Source organism: Caloenas nicobarica, chromosome 6 (genome assembly GCF_036013445.1).
Source record: "Caloenas nicobarica isolate bCalNic1 chromosome 6, bCalNic1.hap1, whole genome shotgun sequence".
Classification (NCBI taxonomy): Eukaryota; Metazoa; Chordata; class Aves; order Columbiformes; family Columbidae; genus Caloenas; species Caloenas nicobarica.
Window position 1 is genome coordinate 2640736 of NC_088250.1, and position 23747 is coordinate 2664482.

At 43.3% G+C, this 23747-nt stretch overlaps 2 protein-coding genes across 3 annotated transcripts; one reads left to right on the forward strand and one right to left on the reverse strand.

The window, feature by feature from the left end:
• Positions 1 to 6: 6 nt before the first annotated feature.
• Positions 7 to 8101, forward strand: TYW5 (tRNA-yW synthesizing protein 5). Of its 2 annotated transcripts, none has more exons than XM_065638168.1 (8): positions 7 to 88; positions 777 to 931; positions 3370 to 3439; positions 4321 to 4365; positions 5048 to 5185; positions 6078 to 6165; positions 6472 to 6588; positions 7730 to 8101. In XM_065638168.1, the coding sequence occupies exons 1-8, from the start codon at positions 17 to 19 to the stop codon at positions 7984 to 7986; spliced, it is 942 nt and encodes a 313-aa protein (XP_065494240.1). In that variant the 5' UTR covers positions 7 to 16; the 3' UTR covers positions 7987 to 8101. The 2 variants fall into 2 exon arrangements, with proteins under 2 accessions (XP_065494240.1, XP_065494241.1); XM_065638169.1 differs by lacking the exon at positions 7 to 88 and adding an exon at positions 93 to 182.
• Positions 8102 to 10372: 2271 nt separating this feature from the next.
• On the reverse strand, positions 10373 to 16011 carry C6H2orf69 (chromosome 6 C2orf69 homolog). The gene is made up of 2 exons (XM_065637885.1): positions 15666 to 16011; positions 10373 to 13849 (listed from the first exon to the last, which is right to left on the reverse strand). Exons 1-2 carry the CDS (start codon positions 15975 to 15977, stop codon positions 13010 to 13012), a joined length of 1152 nt encoding a protein of 383 aa, XP_065493957.1. The 5' UTR covers positions 15978 to 16011; the 3' UTR covers positions 10373 to 13009.
• Between the last annotated feature and the right edge of the window lie 7736 nt (positions 16012 to 23747).

Genomic DNA, 23747 nt, shown 5'->3' on the forward strand with positions numbered 1-23747 from the left:
GCGGGCGGAAGCGGCCATGGCGGTGGTGGCGGTGGAGCGGCTGGAGGGGCTGACCCGGGAGCGGTTCCTCAGGGACATCTACCCACGGGTACGGGTCTCTGCGCCCCGCCGGGCGCCGGGGAGGCCGGGCCGCCAGTCTGGGGCCAGGATTCGGAGCGGGTTGAGAGGAGGGAACGGAGCTGGTGAGGGGCCGGAGCACCAGTGTGGTGGAGCGGCTGAGGGAGCTGGGGGTTCAGCTGGAGAACAGGAGCTGAGGGGAGACCTTCTGATCTCTGACCTGCCTGAAAGGAGCTTGGAGCCAGGGGGGTCGGGCTCTGCTCCCCAGGAACAAGCGCCAGGACCAGAGGAAACGGCCTCAAGTTGTGCCGGGGAGGTTGAGGTTGGATTTAGGAACAATTTCTTCCCCAAAGGGCTGTGGGGCCTTGGAACAGGCTGCCCAGGGCAGTGCTGGAGTCACCATCCCTGGAGGGGTTGGACAGACGGACATGAGGTTCTCAGGGACATGGGGCAGTGCCAGGGGTGGGTTATGGTTGGACTCGATGAACTTGAGAGGCGTTTCCAACCAAAGTGATTCTATGACTTTGCATAGTGGGTCCTGATACTCAACTGACTTGATGCCTGTATTTAGTTTGAAAAAACTAAATCTATTGTGTAATCTATTGTGGGTTTTTTTTTATTTGGTTTGTCATTTGTTTTGTTTTGTTTTGTTTTTTTCCTGCTGGATGCTATGATCATTTCACTATCGTTTTTATTTTATTTTTTTTTTAATTCCTTAGAGAAAGCCAGTAGTGCTGAAAGGAATGGAACTGGGCACTTGCACGACCAAGTGGACAGTAGATTACTTGAGCCAAGCCGAAGGATCTAAAGAAGTAAAGATTCATGTCTCTGCGGTGCCACAGATGGATTTCCTCAGTAAGAACTTTGTGTATAGGTACTTCATCCCAAGGGCTCTTGTATTTCATGTCGTATGCTTGTAACATTCAGACATACAGCGCACCTGTCTGAAGCTGAGGGTGAGAATATGAAGATACTTTGTGAAAACTCTAAATTACGTACCAAAGTGCTGTCCTTGATTTCCCTCTCTTAATTCCACAAATATCTCAACACGCTGAATAAATACCACAAGGGTGAAAGGAGGAGCCAAATGGGGCCTTAGAAGTGGCGGCATGAAGCACTCTTGTAGGAAATTTGAGCCTGGCGTTTGCTGGTGTTAATAAAAAACAAAACCACCCTTGATACTAGATGATACGCTATTTTATTCTCATTATATGGTGTGTTTTCCATGTTGCTAAATAATGCTAGTTTTGGGCTCACCGTGTGTTTGAACTTCTCTAAGTGCTGGCATGTGGCAGGCGCGCCATTGCACTCCAGATGGTACTAATTAAAACTGAGCTCCTTTCAGTCAGCCCGTGCAGTTCTCAGGATGTTCAGACTACTGGATATCACACATTTCACCAGCTCTTTAATCCTGATGTGGGTCCCATAAACTCTTGCTCTCCTCTGAAGTTTCTCTCATGTAGCTGCCAAAACATTTCTTCGGAGTTCATCCAGTCTCAGTCACGGCATTGTTCTTCAAGGGTAAAGGCCTTTATTTTGGTTGTCCTTTGTTTTCCCTAAGTGGGAACAAGATGTGTTCAGTCTGTTAGAATTTTAGGAAGGCAGAAACACATGCTGTAGGTGTAAACAAGCTACAAGCCTGTTGTTTAGGGGAAAAAAACACCTAATAGTCATGCTATAACCTGCTCCCTGCATAATGAACTTTTGAGTCTTTGAAATGAGGTTATTCTTGAATGACTTTGCCTTATCTCCATATTTCCATTTCCCTGCTCTGTTTTGTTTCTCGTTAGAATACCTCTTGCTGTGAGTTCACCTCCAGCAGTTTGTAGACAGCCAGCGATGGTGCATCATTACAGCAGGCGTTAGGACTTCCACCTGCTTCACTTGAAATTCAGGAAGCTTTGGCCCTTTCCGCAGCAAGCTCCTCATTCTAACACGAGGCGGGGATAAGTAGAACTAGAGGAACAGGAACGCTGAGGGCTTACCGCTCAGTTCCATGGCTGTAAACGGACGCACGTGAGCGGTGCCACCGTCCTGCTGCAAGCCACACGCTCCTGCCCTGGCTTTGTGTTGGTTCTGGAACTCGTTCAGCCATGTGATGTGCTGCAGAAATCGGAATGTTTTTCTGCCGGTTTAGCTTTGCAAGCAGGTTCACCGTGGAGTCAGATGAGCGCTGGCAGAAGGGCTGATGAGGGCAGACAGCAAGGGCAGGGCTGTGGCAGCTCCAGTTGAAGCGGTTGTGGATCTGTGCTCCTGCTTTCTTCAGCAGCAAATGTAAACGGGCAAGATGTAACAGTTCAGCTCAAGTCCGAGGGTTGGGTTTTGTTTGTTTTTCCATTGGCTTCAGTGGTGATTGTATTTGGCTCTTACAACCAAGCCTAAAATGTTTAGAGAAGTGGTCTGTGTGCTGTCAGATGCAGGTCACACTCTGGTAGGAGGGATAAGAGGATCGCAAAAAAACTTTGCTCGAGGATATTTTCATCCAAACCTTGGTGATTGTTCTGAAATTTGATATTTACATGCAATATATTCATTATCCTCTGACACTTAATGTGAGATGGTGAGTTGAATGAACATGACATTGAATTAATATTCGTAACAGTGAACTCATGTTGTATTACTGCTTGTGCTTGGTTTGCCATTCAGCTGTCAACTGATGCCAAAATCTGTAATCCTTATGAGAAGCTCCCATTGTTTAAATAAATAGGTAACATTTTTATTGACTTCAGAGGGACATGCTCTAATGCCCAGTGATTCTTTTTGAATCTTCTGAAGTTGTGTTTAATAACTTCAAGAAAAACAGTAAAGAAACATTTGAAAATACCAATATTCCTGTGTTCTGCTCAGCTGAAGTAGCACGTATTTAAAAAAATCAGGTAACTGAAATAAATGTTATAGATCTACTGATTAAGATAGGTATCTGTGTTCGTGCGCAAATTCAAAGCAGAAAATGCATTTATTTATAAACATATATAACACCTGCAGGAGTTTTCTTGATGCTGAACTTTTCTGCAAATGTATAAAAATGTACAGTGAACAAGCCTAAAAATGGTACGCTGTTGTTTGGCTAGACATGTGAACATTTACTAAAGCAGAGAGGTTTGTAAGCGTAGGATTTCTGTCTCAGTACAGCCCTTCAAACATCCACTGCGAATGCCGATTAGGCACCATGTTAAAAAAAACCCAAAAAGCAGCATATTGCATCCTCAGTCATACTAGGTGCGGTAAGAGAGCCTGTGATTTTAAACCTGCCATTTAGACCATGGGTTGTCACACTGGTTCACTGTATAAATGTAGATATTTCTGTTTCAGAACTCTGCCTTTTGACACCTTTGTACGAAGAGCAGCTGAAGTCAAACACAAGGAGTACTTTCTTTCGGAGGTAATTTCCTCAGTGTCACAGGTTCTTCTGTTAGTTATTTTGCCACTATTTGGAGGGAAAAGTAATTAATTATAATTTAAAGTCTTACTCCAGGAAAGGGCTTGATCTTAGGTTTAACCGTTGTGTGTGGCTTGAAGCCAAGGGAAAAAATGTGGGGAGAAGAGAATTTTTCTTGGAAATAGCTTTGTATGCATACAGTGTGGTTAACTTCAGTGGTCATGTTTCTGTTACCAAAAACTGCTTACATGAGCAAAAATTCCAGCATAAAATTGAGAAATCAAGCCTTGCTTTAGAATAACAACTGTATCATTTATGTGTTTTGCAAGACAATGTCACGAAGGTATTTTAGGGTTTGATTACGTCTGCTAACAAAATGCAAATATGGATTTATTGCAACGTGATTTGTGAGTGGCAAACGTGTGGCTGCCTTTACGCGTCAGTGTTCAAATGGGGGGATTTTCAGACAGCCGTGATGAGGAAGCAGACGGCTTTGAATGCAGACATGCTTTTCACCCTTTACGCTACATGGGATGCTTGAAGTTTTGAAGCCAAATGCAATAGCTTCCTGCGTCAGTCTTCTGAAGACTTTAAACTATAATCTTCATTTGCTTTGAAGCCGTTCAGTAACAGCAATGCTGAAGCAGTTGACAAGTCTCACCCCACTTTTCTGTTCTCAGTGAACACATTTTTCCTGTTTCTGGAGGTGAACAGCAGGGAGCAGCAGAGTAAAGGCAGTACAACGAAGTAGCTGAATTTGTAGTTATTTGTACTGTATTTCATGAAGCCTTGCGTTAGATTAATGAGAAAATACAGGCTCTTTGTGTTTGTAATTCTTGTTTAAAAAAAAACCCCAAACAATTCTCTTCTTGTGTTCTTTTCAGGATGAAAAGTACTATCTGCGATCGGTGGGTGAAGATGCTAGGAAGGTGAGTTACGTGAGATTACAGTTCTAATATAAAGTCCTGGTTTAGGAATATTTTAAAAATCCTCTGCTGGCTGTGTAGGACAGGCATACAACTTGATTATGGTCACCTGGCCTGTGAGTCTGACTGGATGGAGGTCAGAATATTGAAACCTACGTGTCTAAAATAGTTGCTGTTCCACAAGAGCTTAGCTCATCACTGAAGAGCACATTCCTCACCTCCCATTCTCCAGCTTTTGCGGTAAACTAATATAAACGGATTTCTGACGATCTCTTGCTTTTTCGGTGTGATTTCTAGCAGCCATGGTTCGAAGCAACTCTTTGGCTCTTATTAATATCATTGACATATTCGATAAGGTGCCTGTGACTTTCTCACAGGCCTATGTTCTCTAAACACAGAGGTTCTACTTGTCAAGCACACAGGCCAAAAACCAATTAGTGGGATATTTTTTACACCCCAGCTGCAGTCACTTGAGCATATTTAGAATTCCTCTCCTCGCCAGTCTGCCGTTATATTCCCAGTTGATGCCAAAAGGCCAACCACCAAAACGATTTGCTCTTTTCAGCTCTTAGCCAGCGCCGAAGCTTTGGCCCCCTGTTCCGTACGATGGGAAATGACAGCGAAGCTCTCCCTTATTTTAATGTGCAGTTATGGTTCTCTAAGAGTTTTGTCCTTTTTGTTTCAGGACATTGCAGATATCAGAAAGCAGTTTCCTGTTTTGGCAGAAGATGTTCAGATTCCAGAGTATTTTGAGAAGGAACAATTTTTCTCCAGCGTCTTCCGCATCAGCTCGGCTGGATTACAGTTATGGACACATTATGATGTAGGTAATAGGTGTGTTTAGCATAAAATGTGGCAGGTGGCATTATGGTGTTGAGATATTAAGGTGCAAATGTCTGACAAAGATCAGTTAATGACAAACTTCAGATATCTTGACATAATGAAATGAATCACGTTTGGTGGTACAGTGAATTTGAAACAGATGTATTGTGTGGGCATAACATCTTATAGGTTTTATGTCTGGTTCCATACTTGTAAGATTAAATGATGTTTTGGTATTTTTCCCCCTTTTTTAACTGTTTTGAGTTTCAGTTAAATATCTGAAACACAGTAACTTTCAATACTTTTGTCTTCAAGATTATTTTTTTAAATTCTAATAGCCAGATTGTTGGTAATTGTCCAATGATTGTGGTGTCCTGTTGCTGCAATGCAGTAGATTCCAAATAAATTTCTCTTCTAATACTGTGTGGTGTAATTCTGAATAAATTTATTTACCAGAAATGTAGCTTTTTGCACCATAATTAGTAAAAAGAATCCTTTATTAAGAGAAGGTCAGCAAAATGAGGTGGGAGTAACACTGAAAGGAATCCCACATACATCCTGTGTTATATTTTGCTTGTTTATATGTCTAAAGTACTGTATGTCTTCGTGTTTCAAGATGGAAGAACTTGATTCTTATTTAAGGAAAAAAAGTTGTTGGAAAGCAATATTGTGTTTCCACATATACCATTTGTCAAGAATGTGCAGCTAAGGGATGAAGTAACTCCCCTTCTTGAGTGTTTTAGATTACATGTGGAAGCTCTTTTAGCTAATTCTTAGCATATGAAGGTTTTGATAATTCCCTCTTTTAAGCCGATGATATTTTAGATGAGTTGCAGGTTACATATTCATTCTCTCCTCTTGGCTGACATCTTTTTTTCCTGTGCCCATTCCAGGTGATGGATAACTTCTTGATCCAAGTAACAGGGAAAAAACGAGTTGTTTTGTACAGTCCTCAAGATGCACCGTATTTATATTTATCAGGTATGTATGTCACATACATCTAGTTTGGAGTTTGGGGATGATAGCTGCCTTTTCAGCTCACAAGTGTTGCATTGTAGTAAAAAAAAAAAACCCCTAACAGCTCGATGTTGCAGCGACAGGAGAAATACAGAGAACAGGTCAGTAAATGTGTGGGCCATCAGGTTTGCCTGGTTGTTGGAAGAGTTACAGAACAATAAACCAGGATTAAATTTGATTCCAGAACAGCTGTTTCCAGCAACGTGGTAATGCTTTGGTGCTGTTGGAAGAGCAGGAACGTTCAGTCGTGACTTCTGGAAACTTTCCTAGGTACCAAGTCAGAGGTGCTGGATGTGGATAACCCAGACTTAGAGAAATATCCCCTGTTTGTAAAAGCCAAGCGCTATCAATGTTTTCTGGAAGCGGGAGATGTCTTATTTATTCCGGGTAAGTAACAAATCGTTCCAGAGCACGTTGTGGTTTTGAACAGTTTTGTTTGCAATGTCTCATTTCTAGGGACGGTAAGAAGTTACTAAAGCATTTCTGTGTTGTCAAGTAGGAGCATCTAGAGACATCAGCAAAACTTGACTGTTTCTTCCAACTGTACTAATTAGCCTAATAAAAGGTATTATATCTACCTACAAAGCTTCTCTTCCCTCAAGATTACACTGTATGCTTCTGAACTTATGTCTTAGTAGATCAGCACTATAAAATCAACTCATGACATCTGAAATCACTTGGGTGACCTGAGTTTTCCAAGGACAGAACTGAGCAAAGAACCATTTCTGTTCTTCTGTAGCTCTGGCACCCGAGAACTGTGAGGCACGTGATTTGATGAGAATTCTGGATGGTAGAGTTATTGGACTTTCTAGGAATCGATAATCACCTTTGAGGAATGGAAAGACAAGCCCTAATAATTTTTCTGCATAAGCAGAAGATACAAAGCTGCTTCCTGGGCTGAGATGATGATTCTGGTGATCAGGGAAAGGCATTTGAATCGCTCCTGTTGAACTATTCCCACTTATTATTAATTTTTTTTTGTAACTCATCATGAGCTTGTGGCAGATACCTATTCTGTTGCTTTTCACATTACCTGGGCAATACAAACAGGAATGTGTATTGCTGAAAAAAATGAGATGTTCTTGGAGAAATGTGTGTGGTTATTATGGAGAAGGTTGAAGTAGCCTCTCTTCCTAACCGAAAAGAAACTTATTCATTTATCAGAATAAGCTTTTGTGTGTCTTCAGCACATATAAGCAACTAAGGTGCAATAAGCACGGCATTCAGTCTTTTGGCTTCAAATTGAAACAGGGTAAATACACCACGTTAAACATAGTTTTGAGTATCTCTATACTTCAGCATTGTTGCTTTTGTGTGAAGTTGTGGGTTGACATAAATGTCTTGAAGAACTTCTTAAATTTGGTACAATGCAGTATATTCAGGGATGAATATTTATAAGCAAACAAAAAAGACAGTATTTGAGGCTTTTCCTCAACTAGTTGTAGTTTTGGGCAGTTGTGACACTTGTAATGAGTCCCATGGAAGTTTCAGATAGTAATTTTCATTTTAGACATTCTTCTTTCTACAGCGTTGTGGTTCCACAATGTAATTTCTGAGGAGTTTGGAGTGGCACTGAATGTCTTTTGGAAGCACCTTCCTGCCGAGTCCTACGATAAGACTGACACTTACGGAAATAAAGATCCCACAGCAGCTTCTAGAGCTCTACAGATCTTGGACAGGGCCTTGAAAACACTGGAAGAGCTCCCTGAGGAATACAGGGATTTTTATGCTCGGAGAATGGTGTTACGCATCCAACAAAAAGCCTATAGGGATGATTGTGGATAAAATAACACATTGCAATTCAGCAAGCTCCTGGGAAAATACAAAATCATATGTTAAAGCAGAAGCTGTGTGTATGTACATACGCTTTCTGTAAGGTTAATAAAAATGATGCGGATAAGCTTTGTTATAGGTGAATGTTTATCTGGTAGGTTTTTTCTTGTTTTTCTTCACATGCAGTGAGCATACAGTCTGTCGCTGTTCCTGCAGCTGCGAAGGACCTGCCACTAACACATCCACAAACCCATCCAGCCGCAGTCCTGCTGTCTGACGCCAAGTTCCTCGTAGATGTAGAATCTGCTGGGAGCGGCGTTTGAGCACTGGAGAAAAAACTTCGTCCTGAAGGGCAGGATCTGGCACCACGGTGCAGATTATTGGTCTGAACCTGCTCTTGGCAGTTCAAGCGGTGCAAACAGCCCGCGGCCATGTGAACGGGCACCCGGCCACCGCCGTGAACGGTGTGAATGGAGCCAGCCGAGCGGCTCTGATGGGTACCATTGTGCGCTCTGAGGGCAGCATTTCAACGCGGGAGCACAAATAGGTCTCCCAAAATTCTTGTTCGAAAAGGAACAAGGATTGCTTGTGCGTGCCGCTGAGACAACCTCGCTCTGTTCGGCTGGGGAAGCGTCGGGGCTGTATCGGGCTGGTAATTAATGCCGTTTGGGATGTTTTTCAATCACCCTTTCTTATTTTGTAAGGGAGGCTATTAAACTATAACACCTCAGGCCAAACGAAAGCCATCCCTCAGTCGCAGTTATTAGTGCCGAGGTAGCTTGGCAGGAAAGCTGCAGTAATTCACTTGTTTAGGCCAGCGTAACTAGTGATAAAAACCTTGAAGTTACTGTCTTTAAAATAAAAAAATAACAACTTGGTGCTTTCTAACCACTGTGCTACATGGTGTGAAACAGGCCATAAAGTGCTGAATAGTGAAAGCATTGAAGGAATAACTTCCAGCTAACATAGGGAGAGAATGTACGTGGCCACACTTAAAAATCTGGTACTGAAATAACACAAAAACTAGAGCCACGACATTTTGTGGGAGCTTGTCCTCTAGAGACCTAAAGCAAAATGGGATCATGCCACAATAAACCAGGTGAAGTTGTGGTAACAGGTATTAGAAAAAGAAACACTGACCATCCCACACATTCAAAACAGCCACTTGATGGAGTGTATTCGACAGAGGCTTGGTGACGCAGAGTGTCCAGGACTAAACACTGCAAAACCAGAGACACGTCCACGTTTCGGTGCAGTCAACACGGGTGTTGAAGATGGACGTTCTCAGCTGGGGAGTTTTACAAGGGATTCTCTGTAAGTTAGTGTCACTCAGTAATCAAAGATTCCGGTCTTGCTAGAAAAACAGATGAAATTTCTAAATTTTTTTTTTTGACAGTTATATAAGTTTGGGGCAAAGTCATGTGTTAAGATTTCCTGGTTTGGTTTGGGTCAGACTCCAGGAGTGGGGATGGATTCTGAGGTCTGTACGCGGGAATTCCTGAGAGCAACCAGAGCAGATTATTTCCCTTCCAATTGTTTGGATCTCTTCCTACTCAACATTTCTAAGAGCAGGCTGAAAACATTAAAAGAACTGCTCAACCATGTAAAACACGCAGCTTCACTGACTTGCCAGTCTTATTTAAAATAATTCTACGACTATTTAAATACATAGCACTCCTGTTGGTTACCTCGATCCAGCAATAATGTTCATTTAGTAGGATAGAACAGCTCACCATAAAGTGCTTGTGCCCACACGAGGGAGGCAGCAGGATGTGATTGATGGGAAAACATAAAAGATTTCTCCTTTCAGCAACGCTTGGACCCTGAATCACCTTTCAAAATTTGGGGCCGATACTGATTTAAAATGCAGTAGCATTTACAGTGGTGTGACAGGAAGGTTACTAAAGTTTCACGTATTTAAGATGCACACAAAATAAAATCACTTTAAGCCATATAGAATCTGGATGATTTCACAGAATCAAGCCCTGTTTTAAAGGAACTTAACAGGCACAGCCTAAAACATTTTAGTATTTCTCAGAATCCGAATAAAATTGTCGATTGTACAAGAAACAAGCGTGTAATATAATGAACCGCAGCTATTACACACTGGGTTGTACGAAAGGACTGTGTCATGTTGCTCACTCCATTCAAAACCAGAAACATCTTGACCTAAACCGCCGTAAGGAAGCGTGAGAATTGCTTAACGTTAGGCATTTACGTCTAAGCTTATTAAAATCCGACTTTACAGTTGATATGGAAGAGCAGGCATATACAAACCAGGACCCATTTCATCCTCCCACAGAAATGATCAGTCCCTCACACCAGCTCTCCCGTGTTTGGGAGACTCCAGGAAGATGTGTGGGACACAGATGCTGACTGAACAAACACTAACCCCACCTTGAAGAAAAGTTACCAAATAAAGGGGTTTTTTTTAAACTAGGTCTCCACAAACACCTGATAAAGCTTCATCCACCAAACTTAACACACATTCCGTGTTTAATGGCTTTACATTCACATCAAAGTGGTTTCACCCATTAGAAATAGTTTCTTTTCTGCATTGTTTGCAAGATTTATTTTAGCATGCCTTGTAGTGAATGACAGAGGCACATTCCAACAGGCTATTACAACTGTTCAGAGAATGAAAACCTACCAGTTCGTTTTCCCTCCACAACATGAAGTCCCCAAAACAAGATCAGTTTTACAACAAAGTGCTTGTTCTTCAAATCAATACATGAACACTTGAGCCTATTTTATCTAACAGCTATTGTATGCAGCCTCCATCAAACAGGTTAAAATTATTAATATCTCCGTAGGGCAGCCACCCAGGAGCTTCTGAAGACAATGTCCATATTTTAATATCATTTTCCAAAAGCTTGCAGCAACCTACTCCTGCTAGTTGGGCTGGCACAGAACTGGTTAGAAATGGGTCTGCGATCTGCACTGTTACTGGATAGGGCAAGTTGTAGCATCCTCAGGGGGATTATCAAAGATATTTCAAGCAGTTTGTAGGCTTTCTATCCAAACCACTTTGTCAGGTAACCCACATTTCCAGAAAAAAAGACCTCACAGTATGCTGCAAGTGTTAGCAAAGGGGCCAAAAAAGGAAATAGCCGCGTTGGAACACATAGCAAGTTGTGATAAGCCGATTAAAAGGTAAGCAATAAACAGGGCTGAACAAAGTCTCCAAGGAAGAGTTTTAGGAAAAAAGCTGATGGAACTAGATTTCATATTCTATAAAATGTTAGAATTAGTTTGCATGTTGCACTTTTCTCCATCAATTAAAATAGATCCTTCCCCTTTTGATGAGCTAGGGATATTAGTCTCACTATCAGCGACAGAGCTCACATTGTCAGGCGCACACTGTAGGCACAATCCTACTGCCCTGAATGTTTTCTGCCTTAAGAAAATTTTCTTAGAGTTCACCACACTCTTCTCATGCTTTGGTGATCACTAAGATGTGCACAACCTCTGCAGTACTCGTGAAAATCCTGTCTCCAGCGAACCTTGGAAGCTTTAATGATGCCAATCGAAGAAGTTTCCAGACTTTGCTTCCACAGCGTGAGAGTCACAGGAAGCAAGAAGCAGGAGGAAGATGTTGCTAAGCCACCAAACGTAGCAACAAAGTGGAATAAAATGCCTTTTTTCAGAACTGAGCCACATTTGTTTAATCTTTGCAGTGTTTTGCTAACTTGCTTTTGTATTCCTACACTTCCAGGAAATCCAAAATCATCTTAAGCTACTTGTTCATTAATAGCTGCAATTGTCTTTAGGAGTGATTCTAAGATTTATTTATAGTTAAATGGAAAAAGTTACTTACAACAGTGGAAAAGATTCGCCAATACCCTCGTTTGTCCATCTTTCAGGAATTCTTTCTGAAGAACATTCAGGTTTGGGGCCCTAACTATTGTATCCGATTTGTCTGGCTTTGTATTTAGTTAGAGGGGTTTTTCTTCTGTATGAAAAATTAGGCTCTGAAAATAGATTTTTGGGTGGCTCTAGGAGCAACTACCGCAATACATTTAAAGGAGATAATAGTTCTAAAAGCACAAGCATTTTGAGACAGCTACAGTCAAGATAGTCTAAAAATTTGTATGCAACTTGTAATACATTATGTACTTACGGCTCAGTTTAGATCAACATCAGCACAGCGATTGTCAAGAAAAACCTCCCCAGTCCAAGGCAGGGATGAAGACACCTCTTGACTCGAAAATACACATATTACTGCTGGTCCTTATAGAAGTCAGAGCAATAGCAAGGTGTGTGAAACCGCAATAAGCTCCATCCTCATCAACATTCTTGGTCACTGAACACAGCTATCACAAAATGTTCCAGCCTCAGGTGAAACGGCTACTCACCAGCGATGTTACACAATGAATTGACGACACTTCACAGCGACAGGACAGGCGCACGTAAGGAAGAAAAATGGATTGGCACTATTATTCCAAAGGTAAATATTTGTGACTTTGTTTCAATAGGAGAAATGCTACGAAACTGGAAGATTTAATTAACTAATTAAAATAACTTTCACCAAAATATATAACTAAGACTGTTCTAACAATCACCACTTTCCTTAAGCTGAAAAACTAATGTTACATCTGTTATTGACAAGAAACAATGTTTTTAGCCCTGGAAGCTACTAAATTGAAGTATCCAGACATTTGAAAGCGTCAAGCACTTTAAACTCCCATCAAAGGCAGTATACAATGTTAGACATCCAGGACTAAAAATTTTGCCAACAGTTTTGAGAATAAACATTCACATTTATCAAAAAAAACCCCAAAACCCTGTATAGGAGAATTCTTCATAACACTTTTTTTTTTTTTCCAGGAATCAAATGACAACACGTGTTGTAGGTGTGGGGTCCCAATCCTCCTTTGTAAGCTACTGAAATGTATGTATAGCATCTATCAGCAACGCAGGACCGGATGAGTACGCTCTGCAGAAAGCATCTGCTCCAACTTGTAAATCTAGCTGACAACACTGACAGTGTCAAAAGTGCTTTTACAAGGAATATACTACTCAGACACATACAGTCTCAAAATACTTCATGAACTCTGAAATGGTTATCTAAGGAGGGGACGTCATCAGCAAAATGGAGTTGATCGTCTATTTCCACACCAAATTGTTCAAGTGTCTGTACAAATTTCTTGTGCTCTCTCCCAATCCACGACCTCATTGTGTCAAACACTTGGTACGGGGTCACGTGGGCATGAACTTCAATTCCCGTCTGCGCGAGTTCTTTCAGCACGTCAGGGTACGTCACCCAAGTGTTGCTTCCTCCCGAGTGGCCGCCGTCCAGCCAGTAAATTGCTTTTATGTTTTTCAAGAAGGCATCAGTATTCTTGTCTTTTTTAGCTTCCTTCATCTCAAAAAGCAGCTGGTTCAAAACCACACAGCCTTTACTGAAGCCAATCAAAGTAAACGACGCGGCACCTACAGCAGACGGTATAATGAAGTTCATAGCAGAATTATTAGAGCATTCACAAGCTCTCGCTCCTTCTGTGGCTGAGCAGCCATTTGTTGCAGGAGCAGACTGCAGCTGTGATTTACAAGCAGCTATTTTCGCATCCTTGCTGACACCATGCACACTTTTCTGGGGCAGCAGAATATTCTGAGAGAGTCTGAATGCATTAACTAGCAGCGCGTGGAGATGCTTGAAAGCTCCAAAGTCAGGGCTGTGGTCTGGTGCTCCAAACATGTTGCTCACCACAAAGTTGTCGTAACAGCTGAACTTGTGCAGGTGCATTCGGGAACACTTTACAACCCAAATAAAGCTATTAGGGAACCGGCGAGCGAGTATGGTAGCAACGTTTTCAAAACTCCACTGCTCCCACTGGAAGTTTTCTGGGTGGCAAGACATGATGTCGTGATAGTTCTGAAAAATAAAAAATATATGTATATATAAGAGATGAATTACTGCATTGTGAAAATACTTCAGGTCTGTCTAGCGTACTTGCATTCATAAGAAAGGACTGTAATTAACAGAGAAACATGCATTAAAGAGGCACTCACTTGCTACGACTCCAGAACAAGAAACGCATTAAAGAAACTGGCATATTTGGATTTACTTATTCTACTTGAATATTTTTACCACACATTTTTAAGCACATCGGAGTATTCCTAATTTTTGTTGACTTCACTCCAAGAGAAAATTAAAGTATTATTCAACTTAGTATGACACAGAATATGTAATTTTAATGTATTATCTCCATCAGCAGAAATACTGATTGTCTTATTATACACAAACAACAGACTTAAAATTTTGTAATAAGTCCTCTATTTTTCATACAGAAAAAAATCCTCCCTCTCATTCAGCTGCATGGAGTCTTTATTCCTCTTGTTCACATCCATGTGGGGCACAGATTAACCCCCAAGTCATGAATGATCCTCACCTCCAAATTAATAATGGCAGAGAACAGTAATTAGTTTATTTTATTAAGGAGTAATAAAGCCATACCCAGGAACAGTAATCAAAAAGGTTTTCTTGGGCCATCCCAATCCTTAAAATGAAAATCCACAAAGTTGCACGCCTTTTCCCAGAACAAGAAGGTGCTGCCCCTGCTTTTGGGAAGTGATGGCTTTTGAGAAGACCTGACGACCCAAGGTATCACGGGTATAAACTGGAACACAGGAGGTTCCACTTAAACATGAGAAGAAACTTCTTCCTGGTGAGGGTGCCAGAGGCTGGCCCAGGCTGCCCAGGGAGGTTGTGGAGTCTCCTTCTCTGCAGACATTCCAACCCGCCTGGACACCTTCCTGTGCAACCTCATCTGGGTGTTCCTGCTCCGGCGGGGGGGTTGCACTGGGTGAGCTTTCGAGGTCCCTTCCAATCCCTGACACCCTGTGATTCTGGGATTCTGTGGTATGTCACCTCACAGAGGTTGGCCACACGCTTAGGGACAGCACTTCACATTCTCTCTTTTCAATTCCTTGTCTTACTCAGAGACCGCACGTGTCTCCTCCAGGACACGCTGGGAAAGCCTCAGTGCCTGTGCCAGACCCGCGGGACGGTGTCCGGGCGTTTGTACCACTGCACGGGGACACGGTGCTGAGCCTGCCGGGAATACTCACCACCGCAGGTTCAGAATGATTTGGGACCCTCAAGATATTGAGTCCACCCCTGGCACTGCCCCATGTCCTGAGAACCTCATGTCCGTCTGTCCAACCCCTCCAGGGATGGTGACTCCAGCACTGCCCTGGGCAGCCTGTTCCAAGGCCCCACAGCCCTTTGGGGAAGAAATTGTTCCTAAATCCAACCTCAACCTCCCCTGGCGCAACTCGAGGCCGTTTCCTCTGGTCCTGGCGCTTGTTCCTGGGGAGCAGAGCCCGACCCCCCCTGGCTCCAAGCTCCTTTCGGGCAGTTCAGAGATCAGAAGGTCTCCCCTCAGCTCCTGTTCTCCAGCTGAACCCCCAGCTCCCTCAGCCGCTCCACCACACTGGTGCTCCGGCCCCTCACCAGCTCCGTTCCCTCCCCGCGTCCCCCCTCCCCTCAGAGCCTCCCACACGGTGTCAGACGTCGCCGTCGCCTCCAGAAACGTCCCCCCGGGCAGCGCTGTGGCACAAGCCGCCGCCCCATTGCGGGTTTCAGGAACCCGCTGCGTTCCCCCGCCGGCCCGGGGCAGCAATCGCTCCCCCGGGGCCGAGCGGGCCGCCCCCCCGGCCCTGCCGCTCCCTCGGGCCGCCCGCCGTACCTGCACGTCCCCCGGGAAGTACACGACGTGATGCTGCGGCGGGGCCGGGCCGCGCGGGGCCGGCGGCAGCAGCGGCAGCAGCAGCAGCAGCTCGTTGACCCGCTGCGGCTCCGCGCCCGCCACCTCCGGCAGCCGCAGCCAGGGCGGGCTGAGGCGCGCTGAGGAGAACCCCGCGCCGCCGCCGCTCGCAGGCCCCGCGCCGCAGGCGGCCGGCGCCCCGCACAAGCTCATGCTCCCGCCCAGCCGGAGCGCGGCGGGGCCGGCGAGCCCCCGCAGCAGCGAGGCGGCGGCCGGCGGGCAGCGCCGGCTCATGGCAGCCCCGGCCCCGGCCCCGGCTGCCGCCTCCCGCCCGCGGCCCGGCCGCGCACTGCGCCTGCGCGCCGCCCGGCCCCGCCCCGCCGGCCTCCGCCTCGACACGCCCGCCAGGGGGCGTCGCACGTGCGCGGTGACGTCAGCGGAGCCTTTAAAAGGCGGGTGGCGGGAAGCGGGAAGGCGGTAACGTCGCTCCCCGGGGTGGGGGACGCGGGTCCTCGGGCGATTCCCTCAACGCGGCTTGGGCTCCGGCAGCGCGTCCTGCCCTCGTTGGGACAGAGCTGAGGCCTAGCTGGTGTCCCGGCTGAGCCGCTGTGGGGTGAAAATGGGCGCTGGGCTGGTGGATCCTGAGGCGGCGATGTGGGGGTCCTGAGGCGGGGTCCTGAGGCGGCGATGTGGGGGTCCTGAGGTGACGATGTAGGGATCCTGAGGCGGCGTCCTGAGGCGGCGATGTGGGGGTCCTGAGGTGACGATGTAGGGATCCTGAGGCGGCGTCCTGAGGCGGCGATGTGGGGGTCCTGAGGTGGGGTCCTGAGGTGACAATGTAGGGATCCTGAGGCGGGGTCCTGAGGCGACGATGTGGGGATCCTGAAGCAGTGATGTGGGGGTCCTGAGGTGACGATGTAGGGATCCTGAGGCGGGATCCTGAGGTGACGATGTAGGGATCCTGAGGCGGGGTCCTGAGGCGACGATGTGGGGATCCTGAGGCAGCGATGTGGGGATCCTGAGGCGGCGATGTGGGGGTCCTGAGGCGGGGTCCTGAGGCGATGTGGGGGTCCCTGCTCTGGGCAGCGTGGCCCACAAGGGCCCCCAGCAGGGCAGTAAAACCAGAGTGCTGCTCGAGCAGCCACAGCACTATGGGGTGTCCCGTACTCCACACGGAGCAGTTAATTTCAAAGCAAAGAGGTATGTGGATTTGTTTGTTTCTGAAGGGTGTTGTGTTTAAAGTAAGAAAAAACGGGGAGCTTAAATATGCTTGCTTTGGTTGTACTAGTGAACCACATGGAGGAGAAGCCTTCGTATCTATAACTGTGAGAAACTCAGCATTTCACATGGCAAGCAAAGCAAGGAAACAGCCTTTCCTTTATTCCTAAGAATTTGTACTTGGTTTTTCTAGAATTTTCTTATTTCATGTATTTGTTCCTTTTTTTGTTTTCACAGTCTAGTTAGAAATGCTTGTAGATAAACCTGGGAAAGCTCCAGATACCAAGTTTGGCTCTTACTAATTGGGTCAGTTGTGCAAGAAAGCGGAGTTAATTGATTGCATAATGGAGGAACTTGCATCAAACTATTGACTCCTTATCTTGAGGGAAGATTCAACAAATAAAAAGGAGGTATGGATTTATTAAGGTTATTTGTCGGTGTGGCAAGCTAGTGACAAGTAGAGTACTTTAAGGCAGCCTATTTTCCATGTATAAATTCAGGCCTGCAACTTTTTGTGCAGCCTACTCATGGAGACCCAGTTTGAACAATGGTGTGTTCGTGGTCTCCTCGGCACACTTGTGTTTTTCAAGGGTTTGTCTTTGGGCTCGTCCCAGAACAAGCTCAACAGTTCTTACTTCCCATATTCTAAAGCTCTTCCAGAAAGCAGACCTTGTGATTGTGGTCTACATGCAAGCTCAGAAGAACATTGCATTGTGTTGTATGATTCGAGATTTAATTGTTTATTGTGTGAGTAATGCGTATTTTTCTTTACTTGCAGAAATCAGAACAAATTTGATGCCTGGTCCCCTTGATGAAGAGGGTAAGACATTTTAAAGGGTATTTTTTCACTTTGTGTGTTTCTAGGGGCAACAGGGATTAATAAAAAAATATACTTCTGTGTTTTGTAGATTTTTTTTATTTTAAATTGCTTATTTTGAAACTTAACATTACTATTTCTTGTATGAAAATTATCTTTGATATGGTTAGAGCTTTTTTCCGAAAGACTGAAAGAAAAAAAAAATCCAACTATTTTCTCACCAGCAGATGGTGCTGTGCAGTGTGGTTTGAAAAATCTGCATCAGAACAGCCATCTGATGATAATCGCTGTCATGTTTTGGGAGCTTGCTGTTAGAGGTGCATTTCAGCAATGCTTCCTTTCATTTAGCAGCTGGTCGATACAGGCGGTATTTATAATACCATTACAGTAGAATTAGTGGTCAGTTCCAAAGCCTGTCTTTGGAACTAGAATTCTTCTGGGAATTCCTGCCTGTGCTGCCAGGAGTTTAAAGCTCTGAGCAATTTAGAACCATGGAGTGGCTGAGGCTGGAAGGTGTATATTAATCTCTTATTGCATATTTACTGTTTTCCTGTAGCACACGTCATCTAGGAAGTGTCAATGTTTAATCTGTTCATGCAGCCACCAGGATAACAGACTCCAAATACCTACTTTGAAGAGCTGCAGGATAAGCCAGGTGTAAGAACTTAAAACACTTCTTGATGAAATTTCAGGCTGTGTTTGGAAAAAAAGTAAAAATGGCTGCCTGAATTAGCTCCTGAGCTGAGGCACATAAACCAGTAGCTTGATTTTTCTGAAAAGATTTAGTTGAGCTATTTAACCTGCCACCTGTATGTATCAGCAATCAAATTATGAAGATCCCAAACTGTCTGTCACATAATCAGAAAGATACTTAGCTGTCTGGAGGAGTAGTAGTAAACTTAGATAATAAAAGATATCAGATGTTTGCAAGTGTGGGACCCTGTTTCACCCTCGCTTCTGCACAGGCAGGAAGGTGGGGCTGCGCTGCGGTTAGTAGGCTCTGTATGGAAGGAAGATTAATTTAGGAAAAAGGGTTAAGGTTCCTAAAAGTCTTGTGAGGCACCTGCATTTGGCTGGAGTGCAATTTACTGTGCAGGGACCAGCTAGAAATATTTAGGTGTTCACTTTGGAATCTCCCCAGGCAAATCCTCCTTCTGGTTTGAGTTTTTGGGGTATTCTACACCTGTGCTTTCTAGATTTTTCTCTGTGAGCATGCCCTAAGGCTGAAGTCTCAGTGCAAGCTTCCACAATGCCTCTGCTAATGAAGCAAAATCATTAAGGAAAAAAAAAATCTGTAACTCCTTCCATACAACTGTTTATTTCAGTTCATGTTTCTTAAGCCAATTTTGAGTGGTTTGGTCCATGCTGACACTAAAACTTTTAATTAGAAGGGCTAATGAAACCTTGTCGCTTCTGTTCCCCATTAGGTACTGTGCTAAGAAAATACTAGGTAGGAGCTGCTAAATGTTTAAGTGTAAAAAAACCCACAAGTGGTCTGCTTTTCTTGTATGAAGTAGATATTTAAAAAAAAAATAACCACAAAAGCTGTTCTGTGAAAAGTATAGAAACAATATAATGCCCATGCTCTGAAAATATAGTTATTTGGACCTTGATTGCTAAGGTTTGCTCACACAAGCAGAGCTCTGTTAGGATTAATGTTATCTGATAAAGTTGCCAGGATCCAGGTGAGAGAAGTGGCTAGGAGAAGGAAAGCTTCCATTTGAGTAGTTATTTTTGAGAAATGTGAATAATTACTATCAGTATCTTGAAGGAAAAAAAAAAAAATCTGTGCTCTTGTCCTCTTGTTGCCTATATGCCTTCCTCTGACTTCTCCAGGTGAGATATTAGCCTGTCCAAAAGGTTTTATAGACCTTATTTATATTACAGTGATGTTTATGGTAACCAAAGGTACTTCTGCCCGGAAGTCCTTATATAGTGTGTTTGATGCAACTGTTAACAGACAATTAAAGCTAATAAATAAATTGGTATATAGGCTTTCATCTTCCTCCCAAATGCCATGTCCTGTGTGCCTGCACTGGGCAGTTCACTGCCTACTACAGGTTGGACAGGGAGGTAGAGTGCGGAGTGTTTTTTTCATGACTCTGCACAAATCTACCCATATATCTCAGGGAATCTGGCAGAAAGCACGTGTATCATGGTTGATTAGCAGTGATGAAAGCTGCTCGTATCAAAACTAATTCCTCTGGAGGGAGCTAATGGCTTATTCACCACTTCAGTGTCTCTGAGCTCCCGTACAGACCTTTGTGGCTGCCTGCAGAGTGGTTAATTAGTTTCATCTATCAGAGGCAACTGTATCCGCAGCTTCTAAGTAGAAAGTACCACTGCAGGAGTAATCTGTGCTACAATCAAAGCACTTTTTCTGGAATCAGCTACATTTGCATACGTTCTTCCATTCAGAGCATATGCAAACAGCACAGAATATAATATGATTTTGATTGTATGTGTTTTCTCAGACCAAGAAAATACGCTGTAGCTTGTTTTAATCATACCATTTAAATTAAAGCATTTTGATAAATGCTTCACCAAAATTCTAGGTGAAGAACAACAATATCTAATATATATGAATTTCTATCTGTCCGTATGTAGCAACTGCAATATTTCACGGTACTTCAGAAAAAACATACTTCCTGCCCAACTAATTTGCAATGTGCATATATACATATTTGCATATCTGTGTATTATATTTCATGTTGGAATTTCCTTTTAAACATTTTTTTGAGCTGCATATGCATTCAAATTGCTACTTTGCATTTTGGCAGGGGATTGGAATAGCTGTGCAAACACCTGTTAAATACTGATGGAGAGCTCCTTTGCAGTTGATGTGCAGCTGTGTCTTTCAGTGCAGGCAGAATTTGCCAGGCCTGGCTCCTCATTCTTCCAGGTACAGAACACTTTAAAGGACCGAGTTACCTGTCTCTATGCTGAACTGTGCACAGAGAAATTCCCAGCGGCTACATGGTGATGAATGGCTAGGTCGTGACTCGTAGTTTTATTAGCTTATTAGTGGCAACAGTTCAAATGCAATTACAGCTATTATGCTCCATTATAAGTACTAAACAATTTACTTCTGCTGAAATTCCTACTGACAGCTCTGCCTGCCAGCATCCGTCTTTTATGTGTGTATGGATATTCAGGAGAGCATAGGGGAGAATAAATTACTCTCTTGGCAATTTACTGAGTTGCATGAAAGTGAGAATAAAAGCTTTTCAGCATGAAAAATAAATCCTTGTTCTTTTTCTGTCAGCTGTGTGGAGAAGCTACTAAAATAACAGGATATATGATCTTATTTCTGTTTTTTTTTCATTGCTGAAAAAATAGGGCATATAAAGAACTAAGAGCTACTGCTGCTGTTTGAAACATCTTTGTCTCTTGTGCTGTTTTTCCTGTGGAAATTGGTTTTGTTTAATCATGCAGTCCATCTACCTGTCAGTCTTTCCCAATGGCCTTATTGCCCACTTCACATGAAGAGTAGGAGTTGTAGAGTAAATCATCTGGGAGTACTGGGGAAACCACTGAGTGAGTAGGTGAGGATGACTTGAACTAATGCCTGTACTGAAGGAAAACTGGGAGAATTTCACCTTTGTACAGCGTGATCGAAGGCAATAGGCTGAAAATTCAGTATGTGTTGGCTCTGCATACTGGAGTCAGCGTGTGCTGTCTCTGTCCTTGTACAGCTCACAGAGGACACGGTGGATTGGAAGGGCAGGAATTACTTTAATAGAAAAGTTAAAGACAAAGGGCACAAGTCCATAAAACAAGTTTGGGTAGTTCTGCTGGTCATGGAACATGTAGTTAGATGGCAAAGTTCCTGTGCTTTGTGTTTTGTCAGACAAAGTATACAAGAGAAACTTGTGGCTTAAGGAAGGTGTATGCTGTCTGGTATAAATCAATATAAATTGGGAGATCTTGTCTGGGATTTAAAAGAATGCACAGTGGCCCAGGAAATGGAGTAGGAGAGGATTTTCTTGCTTTAAAAAAATGGACCAAAGCTCAGCCCCCTAACTACTTCTGAAGTTGGAGGTTTGTCTGGCAGTGAAATTGGGAAATTTTTGGCTTGTGCATGCTTGTATCTCCATTTCCTTTCTCTCTTTTCCTTAGAATATTCTGGCTTTCTGGGTGGGTACTGCAATGTATTCAACATGAGACTGACTTCCACCATCCCATTTATGAACTTTGCTGCATGCACAAAAATGAGGTCAGAATTTGGCCTCAGACAGTATCTTTGCACCATGGGTTTATGGAATGTATACCATGTCCTCTGCTCTAGTTTTTCTTTCCAAAACTCTGTTAGTACGCTGCTCGTGTGATACATCACAGAAATAGGGAGGAAATAGGTGCTCAACTTGAAATTAGCTCTTTGTCAGAGATGAAATTTGCTTAGGTGAAGCACTGCAAAAGCTCAGGACTCTGGTCCATTTGTTCATGGGATGCTGGTCTAAAAAGGTGTTATTAGAGTAGAATAAGATTATATGAAATAAGGGACAGATTCAGCTGTGTGATTTCCAATGGATAGAGATTCTTCAGTAATATTCTGCCATAGTTAATGATGATGGAAAGTATGCAACAGGCAACATTTGTGCATTTGCAGTATCAGGCCTCTAAAGGCAACTCTTCATTCCTCTTAATGCAAATCATCCTGTTGCAGTCAGCGCATAGTGTGGGAGACTTCAGCACATGTACTATAAATACTGTAAAAATGGATATCTCAAAGAACTGAAATCATTAATCATTCAAAGTATTTAAGCACATGCTTCTGTTCAGATTTATATAGACCCAAAAGGTTGACTCAGTGTCGAGAGCCATCAACATTCAGTAGGGCTGGTTTTATGTAGCATTAGCAAACACCAGAGAATGTCTCAGGAAGGAGCAGGCAAGGAAACAAAATTGTGGTGTTCTACTTCAGCCACTTGTAATAGGCAGCTCAATTCCATGGCTGGTCAGTGAAAGGATGCACCTCCAGATATTGGGTTAGAGCCAGAGAGCCATTTAGGAGACTGTCCAGCAAAGGGATGCCTCGTGTTGGTTTGGTGTGAGCTGCCAGCGATTTCCATTGCAGCCCTTATGGAAATGGAGAAGGCCCAATTCTATGATCTATTTTTAAAGATGTCTTAATAAATTCTTAAACCTGAGTTAATAAATGAAGCCGTTAATGCAGCTAGACTCCTCAGCCTGTTTAGTAAAATGAGCAAAAATGGTACCGAGCTATCTTTCTGCCTTTAAATAAAACAAGAATTTGCATATACTTTAAAAATATATCCTCTCAGAAACTTAGATTTTTATTGAGAATGGCAGTGTTTGGATCCATTTTAAGAAAAGTCATATATGAATAACTTTCTGGGAGAAGAATACATGATTTTCTTCTGCAATGGCTGCTTTTAATTTTCTTAATGTACTTTTCACTGTTGTTTTGTCTGAATACATTTTTATTTTTGTTCCTCCAGACAGGATCCTGCCACAAGCATTTTTAAATCAGACATTAATAGCATAGTTCACAGTTGTTATTGCCAGTGCTCAAACACAAATACTGCATTTGTGTTCGGAGGAAAAAGCAAACATCCGATCTTAATTATGTGCATTTGTGCTTTCTTCTGTGCTTAAACAATCTGCCATAAGGAGTTTCCATCACTAGCAGTTAGCTGTAGGTCCAACTCAGAATCACCAGCTGGATGGTTTGCATTGCTGGGGGTTTTGTCCCATTTTTTTGCTTGTTGTTTTTAAATGGCAGAATTGCCAGGGAAACTTGAAGCTTTGTATGATTCCTTTATCCGTAAGTAAAAATACTAGGAGAGGCTTTTGTGTGGAATGCATTCTAGTGATAAGCTTTAAAACTTGAAAATCCTACATAGGTCATTCAGGCTTTGAATTGCTGATCAACCGTTGAAAGCTGCTGTTGTGATTCATTGTTCTCTGATGGATCGCTAAAATCACATCATAATTATTCCTCCTTCCATTTTGTATGGGAGGTGCTGGACTTCAGCGTGAGTAAACTCATATAAAGACATTCATAC